Here is a 14,662-nt window from a genome sequence, read left to right on the forward strand (position 1 = left end):
AACGACAAAAAATAAAAATTGTGAATTTTGCAAAAGATTTTGTAAAAATTGGGAATTTGGCAAAGAGCCACACGTCAATACCCAAAGAGCCACATGCGGCTCGCGAGCCGCGGTTTGCCGACCCCTGCACTAGACTACTGTCATTGAGCCTCGTGGCCTGTTGTAGTGTTAAAAATATATTACCAAAATTAGCACGAAGTTCATTAATTGACAGAAAATAAGTGAAAACAACACCGAGCGAGAAAAGCGTTGCAAATGCCTCAAGAAAGTCGGAAATAGAAACCAAAACTCTAATCAAGATTTGCCTAAGACCTAGGTTGAATTAATTGTTTCACTATATATACTCCCTATACTAAAAGTCAATTAATGTCATGGGGATCGTATTAATTTGGATTGACGTGGTAGGTTTTTTTATGGTTTTGTGTATAATATAATAGCAGGCATATCGTTGGTGGTGATGCTTTTGAAACTGTGGGGTCATTTTAGAAAATTTCAGATCCATTGTCACAAACACTTGAATCTCGTAGGTCTGCTTTTTCTGCGCTTGAAACACTTTTGCCTTTTATCGCGAGGGATGGTTTCCAATTCTGGTGTCCTAATGAATTTGAATTAACATGCGCCTGTCAATTACCTTCGTGGTCGCAGCCATGATTTATTCTGGATCGGAGCCGTTTCCTCGTGTCAAGTATATCAGGCACCATTAGCGAGGGGTGCAAGACTAGTCAATACATTCCCAGAAAAAAGACATTTTCGGTGACGTGCGATGTATTTTGTATTCGAAATTTTATTTTTCTGTATAAAATTGTACTTAACCCATAGCTTACGGGCCGCACAAAATTGTGTTTTTGCTAATTACTTTTCAAATGCAAATTACAAAATTAATTAAATGGGCCCGTAAGCGTTGTGTGTATGTTTTATTATTATTATATTATATTCTCTTCTTCACTCTTTTGTGGGTAATATTTGTTATAATGTAAATCTCATGAATCTCACGAATCAATCGTCTTGAATTTAGATTTGTTATGTCCACAATGTTTTGTTTTCTTAAATAAATAAATAAATGAATAGAAACACAAATAACACAAACAACGAAATCAATCGCAGGATCAACCTAGCCAACAGGTGCTATATTGGCATCCAAAGACATAAAAAAGGCATCAAAATCAATCAGTGCATCAGGCCTCTACGTCACTAAACGCGCCACTACTGATATGTAGTGAACCGCCACACGCATCATCACCTACTAAGAAAGACTAAAATAAATAATTACATGATAAAAAAAAACTTTTTAAATACCACGTTTTAAATTTTTTTGTTGAATTATATAAACTTGACCATTCTATATATTAATAATTTAGGACAAATAAGGCAATTGTCAACAAATCATTTTTTTTTTGCTATTTTGCAACAAACAAACAAATATAGAATACTGAAATGTCATTTTGATTTCCATAGTAACGCACGTAAATATTAATAATTTAGTTGCTATGACCACCTCCTTAGCAACCAATACTAGTGGATTGGATTAGGGATTTCTTCCGAAATAACTTTAACAAAACAGAATTAACTGAAAATGAATTCAATTCTACTTAAAGATGACTAAAAGTATTAAATGAATGCAAGATTTGTACTGGATAAACAACCACCGGACAAACAAGAATACGAGCTAAGAAAAACGTGGTAAAATAATGAGGATAAAATATACACGATTGTTAGCCGAGAATGTTGTTGTAACAGTTCCTATGAATTTTTAGAAAACTTCCATATTATATCTTTAAAATAATAATCAGGTCGGAAAGGGGGCGAAGAAATTTGCATGTCGGTAAACGTAAAATGCACGCAAAAATGCATCGCTTATTAAAAACGACCGCAGGCCAGACCAGACGAGAGGGCATCAGATTTAATTATGACGTTGCTGTTTTGGCGGACCTACCCGAGTAATAACTTTGAGGCTGGATTTCAGTTTACACTTCGAAAGGGGGGCGGGTTGTTTTTTTGATTAATAACATGGCAGATCCCCTCCGACCGCCGGCGTGCGCCACTGAAGTTGCATCGCTAAATGCCAGAGATTGCTAACCCTTTTTACATACCTTATATTTACGTTACTTAGACTATTTTTATTTGTGTGTACTGATTCGTGTAAGAAGAAAACGAAAGATATGTCGGTAACATTAAAAATTATTTTAAATTCTGAAGCCATAAATGAATACATGCAAACAGGAGAAACGGGATTAGACGAATAAGCGCTGCTAGTTTTCTGAAACAAAATCTTCTTTTGACTCTTCAGAAAACTCGCAATTTAGACTTTTAAACACATACATAGTTAGGTTTTAGGTATATTTGTGTAACTACCAACGTGTTTTGCGTAGAGCTACGTTTTTCTTTTTGGCAAATTAGATCGCCAACCGCTCGATATTAATATCTAAGAAACTGCTAAATTATAATCGATTAAAACCCTTAAATAAATTAACAAGAAGACACTAAAAATGATGCCACTGTATAGATTAATCAGTCTCCTGACGATAAATATAAAAAAGGTTTTTAATAATTCAAAAAATTATCAAGGTCAGTGATGAGGTTGGGGGAAAACAGGACTTGAGATCTGCATTCCGGTAGCCATTTTCTGATATCAAAATCTTCCAATGTGTTGAGTATGTAATATTATAAAATGTATTAATAACGAGAATAAACCTCTACTTGGAGACGGGTTAAATGCTTTAATTAATAATATACTATACAATATGTATACGTACTATTATATCACTATTTACCCAAACCAAAAGTTTACGATTCATGTCGCAAAAAAACCGTGCCCCATAAAACGTAATTCCTCTGAACAAATAAATAATTTGATATTCTGTGTTGAACGAATTACTGCAATTAAGGCTTGCCCTAAAATTGCTTCGATGATTGGCTAGTTGACGTCTAAAAATTTATTCCGAATGCGTTAACCCTCTCACTTCAAAGTAACAGCAGTAATTATTACTTATATGTATGTGTCTTGAATTATCTGAAACGCACGAGAGAAAACGTATGAAAATGTGTAAGAGAGAGCGAGACAGGAGAATACATAGACGTATAAACGCAAATTCTAAATTTGAGAAATATAATAATAAAGAAATTGTTTAGTTTAATCGGGTCGTGAAAGAAAACTCTCATAACAGTTCGACAGATGCATACTACATGGTAATAGCATATTGAGCATATATAAATTATTCAACGTCATTTTCATTTAATGTGTAACAGATTGACATAAATGTATATAGAAGTGTATTATTATGATGTCGGATAGTAAACACGATTTTTCAAATGATATAGGTACCTACATTTTTTTTTTCGACCATGTCCGATCCTAATAGGATCATATGGGCCTCCACAAAGTAGAGGTTTGTATTAATAGATTTTGTTTTTTACGAGAAATGGATATCAGCCACTTGCTCAACCCTCATACCCTGACTCATACCCTGACACACAAAAATTAAAGGAATCGAACCTGGGTCCCACGGCGTTATAGTCCAATGCTTTAGCCGCGCGGCCACCGTGGGTGTCACCTACATATTTACTATAAGTAATTTATATTAGTGGGGTATTGTGCTATCAACATTATCATTTCTTTGAAAATTTAACGAGCTAGTGACCTCATACAGAGAGGATAAGAATGCAATTCAAAATTAACAGCCGCGATCAATTTCATACATGGCTCTCTTGAACGATTTATTTATTGATCGTCTAGCATACGGTTAATAATTTTTATTGAGTGCAATTATCTGAACAGTGGATAATTATTCTTAGAGTACACAGAAATCCATTGACATTGTAATGGGCACAGCATTTGATGAGTAAAAGACGTGCTCTGGGTCTGCTTATACTAGAGTGCCTGCTAGAAAGGGGTACTGGGCTAAATAGTCACACTTACAATCAAGGATTGAAGTTGAATTTTGGTTATTATTCGGAATTTCACTGATACGATCTTCTGAACATAAAAATATTATAATTTTGTTTTTAAAAATAGACGATGTCACCCTCGGTAGATTGTTAGTATATTATCATAAATATTATACATTTTTTACAGATATGCTGTTTTATTTTGCAATAAGCTTCTCAAAAAACGCCTATATCATCCATACAATATTTTTTTGTACTATTATTTGTAATGTGTAAAATGGGGTCTAGGACGATTTGGCACCGGACAACTGGACGCCACGGAATTCGAAAGTAAATAGACGTTAGGTAGTTAAAAAAATATCCAATATAATTATTTATACTTAAATGCTTATATTATGATTTAATAGTTTGTAAGAATGTAAATATGCAGACGTAAACAATGATTTAATCGTGCATATGTTTAAGTTCCAACGAAAAAAGAGTTTTTTATTTTATATAAAGCCTTAGGCATGGTAATTCTCAATCCGCGATAAAGAATACATTATTTCAAGAAAAAAATCAATTCAAACTACTAAGTAGTAGATAGAAACTGATTAAAATACCTCTTCTACACGTGTCTACGACAGTGCGGCGTCCAATTGTACGGAGGCCAGTCGTCCCATTCCCGTAAAATGTTATGCGTAAAAAGGCTGCAGGAACCGTAAGATTTCTATGATTTTGAGAGTTATTTCTGCCACTAATTACAGTATAGTGATTTATTTACAATTAAAGGTACACATTAAGTATTAAAAATATTAGTTTGCCATATAGTCATTTATGCTGCTAATCAAAATTTAAGTTTCTTCTGTAAATATGTACGGTGAATATACAAGTCATATATAAGGAGGTAGGTACAGTGCCACAACTATTAAATTATAGTACGTATATTATATGTCTCTGTTTATCAGTTAATGTTGTGATATAATGTAAATGCGTTAAACATTACATTTATTCTTCGTCTAGTAATAAATATTCGACACTGTTCCATACACATTTTAGTCTTTGACATTTTTTTTAGGATACGATATTGACCCGCTTTTCCAATATTAAAATGCTGTCTTCATATAGTCTTTAAAATAATCGAGATTATGACGAAGAACACCTTCGGAGGTCTACAGTTTAATATGAATGACAAATGACTTTATGAAATGTGCAAACGCATCATTTAAAACCGGTTCCCGCTATGAAAATATCTTCCGAAAAAATCATTTTTTATAATATTATTGATGATAAATTTGCTTGCATGGAATTGACAGCGCGAAGGGTTAATCAACAGTTCGATCGATCAAAGGTGTGGGCCAATGTACAGGCTGCCTACAAAATTGTTATACTCCATCACTACGAATGACAATGAGCAGGGCTCCTGAACGGCGTGCACGTGGATGGAAATATGTCCGCACAACCATTCCTGCTCCCGTTACAAAATAGTTTAAAAAAATCTTATGAAGAAGTCGTAATTAGGTATTAAATAGCCAAAACATAGTAAGTAAATAAAATGTGTGTGTTGACAAATGTATTCACAAAAAGGCACACCTCCAATAAAATTCTACTTAATTAAAAATTAATATATGCCGGCCGGGTAGAGTATACGTTCTTTAACTTCGCACTTTTTACTACACTGATACGCCTCTTTGCCTAATTTCCTCACATAAAATTAGATCAAATAATATTCACTTATATTAATATAATATGAAGTAATAAGAAAATAAATAGATACTCGTAATACATGTAAAACAATGTTTTTAGAATAATGTTACATTATTTTAATCCTAGAGCCGGAGTGAAAAGTTATGAAGCGTATTATACTCTAATTCAGTGGTTCCCAAAGCTGACTGGGCTCCGACCCATCTAACAAAAATTTCCAATCTTGGGACCCACCTCTTAGATGTCTTAGAGAAAAGAGGGCATACATATAATTGGTAATGCTCAGATTCCCTAGTAGCGAGTCGTGGAACTAGTTAATGCTGTCTTATTTGTTCTAATTGAAATAAAAAAAATATTTTTTAAAGTGTTACCAATATGAATGAAAGACTGTTGAAATAAGAAACACAACTTAAATAAAAAAAAATATTACTTAAATACCTACACCTGCAAGGTTTTTTTTACAAAGTTATTTCAATGGGAAGGATGTATTTGTTTCTTATCTTTCTACATTACAGTTTTAGCATCAACTTCAACTTTAATTACTTTTAATCACAGTGAGTTTGATATATCCAATTTATTTCGGTATTTATTTTTAATGTTAACCATAGCTGAAAATCCAACCTCACATAGATATTAGGTAGTAAAGAGGAGGATTTTCTCATCGAACAGGCAAGGATAATTTATCAGCAACTGAGAGCTAGAATTTCGTTAACTGTTTACGATTGAAACTATTTTTCAGTGACGTATCGTCTGATAAATCAATGAGTTCTTCACGCTTTTGTTGACATACTAGTTGGTAAGTCGTCTTGAAATGGGTTACAAATCCAACGCAACGAATCAAACTTTTTCATCTCTTCCCCAATAGTCGTCAAAGTTATTTATTAACAGTGATAAATGACTGAAAATTTCAGACAGTACGTTCATCTTAGGCTGCACATGGTTTTCACTAATAAAAGTTTCAAGTGTTTCATGAATGAAATATCAAATTTATCACTTCCTATTTTTTTTAATTCATGTATAGAGTGGCGAGGGCCCACTCAATATTCGCTCGCGACCCACTGGTGGGTCGCGACCCATAGTTTGGGAAACCATGCTCTAATTGATTTGAATTTTAAACTATTCCATTTGAGTCATTTTTAGGGTCCCGGGTTTCGCTTTTTTGCATCTTCAGGTACTAAACGCACTCACCAATGGCAAGTACACACTCACGCCTAATACAGTTAATTATTGTTTATGTGCATAGCAATTTAATACAATAAAATAAGGTAAAAAGTATATTACCTAAGTAAAAGCACAGGTAAAAAAACATTTCTTTAATACTTTGAATATTTAAAGTGTTTGTAAAAACCCGTAGTTAATGTCTTATATACTATTAATACATTCAGTAGGTAAGCACATTATAATATCATTACTCGTAGACAATGGAACTAGGTAACATGTCGAGAATTTAATGAAATTAGCTAATGAGAGAAATGTCACTCTGGAGTCAGCGGTACACAACTTATTTAAATAATTAAAGAAATCGGCCGTCGTTGTCTCTGGTCATAAAATATGCTCCTGATCACAAACTATTTGAGAACCCCTGGTCTAAAGTAATCTTATCATCTTCAAGGAATGTATACCGCGTAGAAGATTCATTTTAATTACTTCCGTGGCGTTTAATGATGATTATAAACTATAAAGACAATAACTATGTAGTAGCAATGCATTGATATATAATACAAGACACTCTCACGTGCAACAAATTACTTTGGTAGGTGATTTAAGACTAAATATGAAAGGGGGTGGCATTCTAAGTCTGCCTAAGGGCGGGACTGCTTACCTCACATGATTATTGGCAAAACAGATTTAATGTTTATAAAAATCAACACCCACATGTTTAACATTGGCCAAAGATTTCCAACCAAAAATACATTCTATTAATACTATCGATCGAAGGTACTTGGTGGAATTTGAATTAAAATTCTAATGGATATAAGTTTTGTGCTATTCCATTTGAGTCGTTCTTTTAAAGACTATTATAGATATATCTCATTAGTTAACTCGATTAATTCCTAATATGGTGCCACTGTTCCCAGAATGGACGATTTTACACCTTTTGAGAATAGTATTTTTATTGTTTATAATATTAATGATCTATTATTAGGTTTTCACGATTTATATACGCTTATCGAGTGTATTATTATTGATAAGGTATGGTTTTTTACAAACATTTCCACTATTCATAATTTCTTTGTTATATTTTTTTTATTGTGATCCTTGACTTAATAGGTAAGTGATAAAGTTTTTACTTACATTATTGTACTGATTTGTTATATACCTAAATTATAGTTATTAGTATTCGATGTCAGTATGTATTTGCCTTTTGGTGAGTGTACACAGTGCCTGAAGATGCCGAAAGGCGAAATACAGGTTGCAAAAAACGTCTTAAATGGAATAGTACAAAACTCAATTCAATAATTTTCAAATAGAAATATAGAAAACAATTTACGGAAACCTTCTAATTTAAATTTTACCTTTGAACATTTCGCTGTATAAATTCAAAGGGTTATACTTAAGGACTTTGCCAGATCACAAATATCCAAATTATTATTTGATATCTACATAGTACCTATATACGCATCTTAAAATTGGAATGGAGGTTATATTAACAGACTTTTCATAAGGAACGGTTAGGAAAATAGCTAACAATACCAACCCTTAGGGTTCCTTTGCGCTGGGCTGGATAAATTATTACACGTTGAAAAACATTTTTACCCAACTGCGGAAACATTTTTATCGAACCCGCGACCTATGACTTTAGAGGCGTTTACGTTACCAAGTACCTAGCTCACCGTGGTATGACTCGGTGTTTAAAAAATAAACTTCGAAAAGAAGTACAATTTTTTTATTGGTACCGTGCAGATTCTGCAACTGGTTAGTGGATGGCCAGTAAATAATTTTCTTATTGAAGTATTTTACATTTTTTTTAAAAATAAATTTTAAATATTTACCTATCTGATTTTGTAAAATGATATGTAAAACTAAATGAAAATCATATTTATCGATAGGTATAATAATGTATATTGCATACCAATGGCGTGTAGTGTTTTTTGAGATCGGATATGATCTTCAAAATAATATACATATTATAACGAATTCAAATGAGATACATATAAAAAATATCACGCCGTGTATTACAATTTTACATATAAATACATTTTTTCTACCGAACCCTCGATAATGGATTTTCAAAACAAATTAATGCAGTGTACTGTCATCAGTTTCTATTTAAATTAAACGTTAAGACCGCTGTTTTAAAATAATAGCAAGTTCCACACCACACCACGTTTGCTCTCATAGGGAGCAGTACCGTTAAGCTATTATGCCATTAAATTTATTTATTCATCAGTAGTCATAATATTATGATAATATATAATAATTAAGCTAAGGCATGTGCCGCATCCACTGCATCTAAGCACCGTAGGACACTTATGTATACGTCTAATAATTAACAAGCGTACGTTGCATGTGCAATTTTTGTAGATAATATAGTTACAAAAGTGTTAGGTATTACTTATTTCATGTCATAAATTCGTAGAATACGTAGAATTTTCTGGTATTGAGATAAGATAAGAGAGAGCTATAATAAGGGTGAAGACAAGACATTCGCATTGATTTGAGGAATTTCGTTTATCGTTTTCAAAATAATGGGCGCCACATTTTAAATTTAGAAACCAAACTAAATATTTACGCGCGATGTTCTGTTGGTGAAATTCGTTGGACCAAATCCATTACGTATAATCTCGTCGCATGTTTTTTTTTGTTAATTTTTTTCGAAGGTTATCGTAATTAATTTACTACACGATTTTGATAAATTGAAAAATATAACGGTATTTTAAATCAAATCAAATTTATTTATTTTACATTATAATGAACATAGCAAATTATAAATTCAAAGTGTTCACGACATGACATAAAATAAGTGTTACAATTTTTAAAATAAAAATACAGAGAAATGTGAGTTAATAATACAATAATTAATAAAATAAGAAATAAAGTAAGAAAATAAATAAAATAAAATAACAAAAATAAAAATAAAAGTAGATGGAAGCACACAGAGTGAACTTTGATAGACCCTATCTTAAAAAACTTATAAAACAACGTCTACCTAAATTCATAAGTGGAATATATCAATATCCGAAGCGATTTCATTAAACATGGTTATTGCCCTCCCAATTGGCATTATGGTGGCCACTTATTTTTTTTATGGAAATACATTTCTTAAATTAAATAAAATAAAATACAGTACTTGGTGTTAGAAGTTTCGAAAGAGTAAATAAGTATTCCTTATTGAAACATTTTGTGACTGACAATTGATAACAGCAACTATCCAGGAATGACAGCTGCTCTTTCCTATAAGATAAATTATATACCTATTAAGATTTTTTCCCGACCATTTCCGATCCGAATAGGATCATATGCCTCCACAGAGTAGAGGTTTGTATTAACAGATTTTGTTTTTTTACGAGAAATGGATGTCAGCCACTTGCTCAACCTATTAGGTCCATACCCTGACTCACACACAAATTGAAAAAACAATATGTGTAGGTACTTGCCAGACCCAGGATTCGAACCTGAGACCCACGGCGTGATAGTCCAACGCTTAAGCCGCGCGGCCACCGTGGGTGAATTATTGAGTTGGGATTAATATATTAGCTGATGATTAACATAAGTACAAACTCGAATCGACTGCAACACATCCAATTTGTCGATGTGGTTGTGTTGTCATTCATAAAACACAATTTTAAATAACTATTGTAACTTAACGTAGAGTAGGACCTACCTATACGCTTCATAACTTTGCACTCCAGCTCTAGGATGAAAATGATGTAATGTATTCTAAAAATATTATTTTGACATAATTAAATTATTATCTATTTATTTATTTATTTATTACTACATTTATATTAATACAAGTGAATATCATTTCATCTAATTTTATGCAAAGTAATCAGGCAAAGAGGCGTAGATATTAGTAAAGTAAAATGTGCAAAAATAGCCCAAAGTTATACAACATTATACTCTACTGCCCTACGTAGGGTCGTTGTGATATTTTTGGTAGAAAAAAATGTTGCATTGGGACATGCACATAAGGTGCTTGTTCATTCGTTTCGGCCAGCCGAGTGATGTCACTGTCCCGACATGGTCTCGCCGGTGCGCGCGGAAGTGAGTTGCAGCATTACCGGTGGTTTTGATTTATGGCCATGTTCCAGTTGAGACGATTTTCTATATGTGACCGGGTTGAGGGTTTAAGGGCGTGGATGCCCGATGCATCGACTGATTTCGAGCCCCCCACGATAAAAAATAAAATAATAACTATAATGTAACTACCAACGTACCTAGTAAAAATATCAATGTATCTCTTCCCTAGAATCACTTCCTATAGCAAAAAATAGTAATTATTTTGATTGATTATGACAGGGAGCAGTGATGACGTATAATATAACTAAATACATATATAATATTATTTGTGTACTAGTACCTACGAATCTGTCTGAGTGGTTATTTTATATGCCTGTTTCACGCTAGTTGCAGGGATTTTGTTATGCTTTGGGTAATATGTTGTAGGTATTCCATTTGTAAGAAAGAAATGCGCATATATTTAATATTTTGATGAAATTTAATAATACATAACTGTATGACCGGTTTCTACTGTTTCGAGGCCCCATTTCAATTCTTCTGGCGAGTTGATTGCGTCATTTGCGTAAAAGAAAATACCACTGAACTTATGGGTATTAAAATTTAATATCAAATAGTTCTAAATCTAACTAGTAACTGAGCTAGCTAGCTAGAATAACTTTGCACTCTGGCTCTAGGATGAAAATGAAGTTAATATATTCTTTTTGTTTTACATATATTATCTATTTATTGTCTTATTACTATATAATATATTAATACAAGTGAATATCATTGATCTAATTTTATGCGAGGTAATCAGGGAAAAAGGCGTAAAAGTGCAAAAAAAGTGCAGTTACAAAACGTATACTCTACTTGAATTCGCAAGCTAGGATTGTATTGTAGTGTAAGTCAATTTATAATAACAATTACAATAAAATTGTATACAAACCGTGATTGTTATTTAGTGCAGCTTCCAGCACCCCCCGCATGAGGCAGTCCCTCCGCTGCCGAAGGGCGGGAGGGGGAGAAGCTCGCGCTCTTTGAAAAATTCACTCAGTCGTTCCCCAGCTCTCATGCTGTTTGTGCATCGTTCGCTATACGCAAGTTCGGTCGTCGAATTTCTAGACGCGCGCCAGACAGCAAGTCTGCTCTCGTATCTCCGGATCTCTCCGCACAAAACTTTACCCGCGCAGTAAAAAAAATCAAACTCTTCAGGATAAAAGTGTCCCTTGCGGATCGTATGACTGATTTTATTGTGTTTTTTTCGTTGCTTATTTACCTTTCGGATTTTGCGCCCTTTTGTGACGAAATTTAAATGCCCGGCCGCGTTTTACTATTGTATTTTTTTGTCAGTAAATAGTTTTGTTTATTCTTACCTGGTGGGATAGTTTTGTATGTTATTATTTTTGTATCTCCGGGTGGCGAGGCGTGCAACTAAATTGTTTTGACAGTTTTTTTGCACTTGTTTTTTGTTCAGTTGAATGCATTTTTGTGGCCGCATGACAGTTCTGATTTATTTTTATTTATTTGAACGTTTTTTTGTGTTCAGGTTAATTTATAATTCCATTCTATGTAGTGCGTTTTTAGTTCGCGAGTGTCTCTAAAAATATATTATCTGAAAACTTTTCTAGATTGTTTATAGATCACTTATACCCATTATAATTTTTTATTTGTTTACGTTTACAAATTGTTTTATCGATCAGTAAATTAAATTGTTTTCTATATTTATTTGCACGTTTGAGCGAAAGTGATTACGGTTTTTAGTTTAGTATCTTTATTTTCCAGAATCGCGTTTTTTTTAAAATACAAACTTTTTTGTGAAATAGTTCGGTAGTATTTATTTACTCATTCGTACAGTGACCAATTATTATAAAAATACGATTTTTACTGCTTTTAATATATTATTAAAAATAAGAGTGGTCTGAATAAGAGAAGCACAAAGTCAGGATCTCTGGTAAACATAGGAACGCGTCACGCGATTTAAACAATAGCGGTTTCCGTATTATGTCGACGGTCCGCTTGGCGTGATTTAGCGGGAAGGTCAAACCGAAGGATGGTGCCCTCATCGCCGGCGGCGGTGCTGGCGCTGGCGCTGGTCGCCGCGGCCGTCTTCAACGCGGCCTTTGCTGAAGGATTCGTCCGCACCTTCGCCGCACAACCCACCGACCCCTGCTACGATGACGAGAGACCCAGACGCTGCATCCCCGATTTTGTAAACGCCGCTTTCAACGCCCCCGTCCAGGCGTCCAGCACCTGCGGCTGGCACGCCGCGGCTCGATACTGCGATCCTCCGGCGCAAGGCCGCGCCGCCATGTGCTACCAATGCGACAATGCGCAACCCAAGAAAAGGTTCCCACCTTCTCACTTGACCGATCTCAACAACCCCAACAATGTAACTTGCTGGAGATCAGATCCTCTGCCTCCTCCTCTTTCTCCAGATTCTCCACCTGATAATGTAACCCTGACTCTTTCTTTAGGCAAAAAATACGAGCTGACTTACGTGAGCCTGCAGTTTTGTCCTCGAGCCGCAAAGCCTGATTCGATTGCCGTTTATAAAAGCGTAGATTACGGAAAGACCTGGCAGCCGTTTCAGTTTTATTCGAGCCAGTGCAGACGGGTCTATGGACGGCCAAACCGTGCGACCATCACGAAGGCTAACGAGCAGGAAGCGCGATGCTCCGACTCGCACAGGTACGCGGGAGCCGAAGGCGGCGGACCGGCCGGAAGGGTTGCGTTCAGCACTCTCGAAGGGAGGCCGAGTGCCCCCGATTTTGATAATTCTCCAGTTCTACAAGACTGGGTGACCGCTACCGATGTAAAGGTGGTTTTCAACCGCCTGCACATGCCGGCAGAGCCAGGTGACGTGTCCGACGAGACAGTGGTGGAGGATACTCTGGATTTGAGAGACGGAGCCGCCGCGGGATATTCCCTGAACACCATCGAAGCCATGACGACCATGTCCACGGCGACTATGGCGCACCACTATGCTGTGTCAGATTTCGCCGTCGGCGGGCGGTGCAAGTGCAACGGTCACGCGAGTCGGTGCTCTCCTGGGAAAGACGGGCTGGCGTGCGACTGCAAGCACAACACCACGGGGAGAGACTGCGAACGGTGCAAGCTTTTCCACTTCGACCGACCCTGGGGACGAGCTACTGCCAGAGATGCCAACGAATGCAAAGGTAAGAACTTCAACTTTACGATTAGATTCAATTTATATCCTAAAACTAATGCTATATACACCGTCCTAAATTATCTGTAGAAACAAAAAACAAAGTTATTCGTTGAGAACACTGAGAATGGTATGGTGAATTCGTCAAATCAACGAAAATATCGACTTATTTTCAAGTATGAATGCCCCTGGTAACTTTCGAAGCTTCGTGAGGGCCTCATCTCATGGACTTTTTATCCATATTATGTACTTATGTATACACTGCGACGAAATTTGATTTCATTTATATAAATAATCTTCAGTTTATTACCTGCATATTTACGACAGCAAATTAATGTAAATAGCAATACATCTATTTCTTACCTATATCAAAAGAGAGAAGAAGATATCTCTCAAGGAGATGCATGAATGCATTTTTTTCAAAAGAAATTCTCATTCTCTCATTATTATATTCATGCCATGGTATGCAAACAATAAGGAGTTTAAATCCGCAATCGATGGATTTAGAGGTGGACATTCTGCCAATGATATACCACAGTGATTGATTAACATACCTACTGAATTATTATACTTATTATACATTATCATGCATGCATAATGTTATTGTTTAGTTAAATTTCGTTTATTGTTTTCCAGCTTCATCTATTACTAATCCCTACTTACTGAAATATTTATTTCCTTTGTGATATGATATCTATGGGAAAGATGAGGTTGGAGAAGAATAGCCAGGTCCGGGCCTTGCGCTCTAGGGTGCCTCGCGCCATT

The 14,662-nt window shown here is 35.0% G+C and overlaps 1 protein-coding gene across 1 annotated transcript in view; it reads left to right on the top strand.

Annotated features, from left to right (window-relative positions):
- Positions 1-12,560: 12,560 nt before the first annotated feature.
- The window catches only part of NetA (Netrin-A), a 566,225-nt gene continuing 564,123 nt past the window's right edge, over positions 12,561-14,662 (top strand). The window contains exon 1 of the mRNA XM_085959389.1: positions 12,561-13,907. Within this exon, the coding sequence (XP_085815515.1) occupies positions 12,782-13,907 (1,126 nt within the window). The 5' untranslated portion in view covers positions 12,561-12,781. The remainder of the gene's footprint in view (positions 13,908-14,662) is intronic.

This window comes from Rhyacophila brunnea, unplaced genomic scaffold, assembly GCF_057557595.1.
Source record: "Rhyacophila brunnea isolate RB1 unplaced genomic scaffold, BYU_Rbru_1.0 scaffold_9, whole genome shotgun sequence".
NCBI classification, from domain to species: domain Eukaryota; kingdom Metazoa; phylum Arthropoda; class Insecta; order Trichoptera; family Rhyacophilidae; genus Rhyacophila; species Rhyacophila brunnea.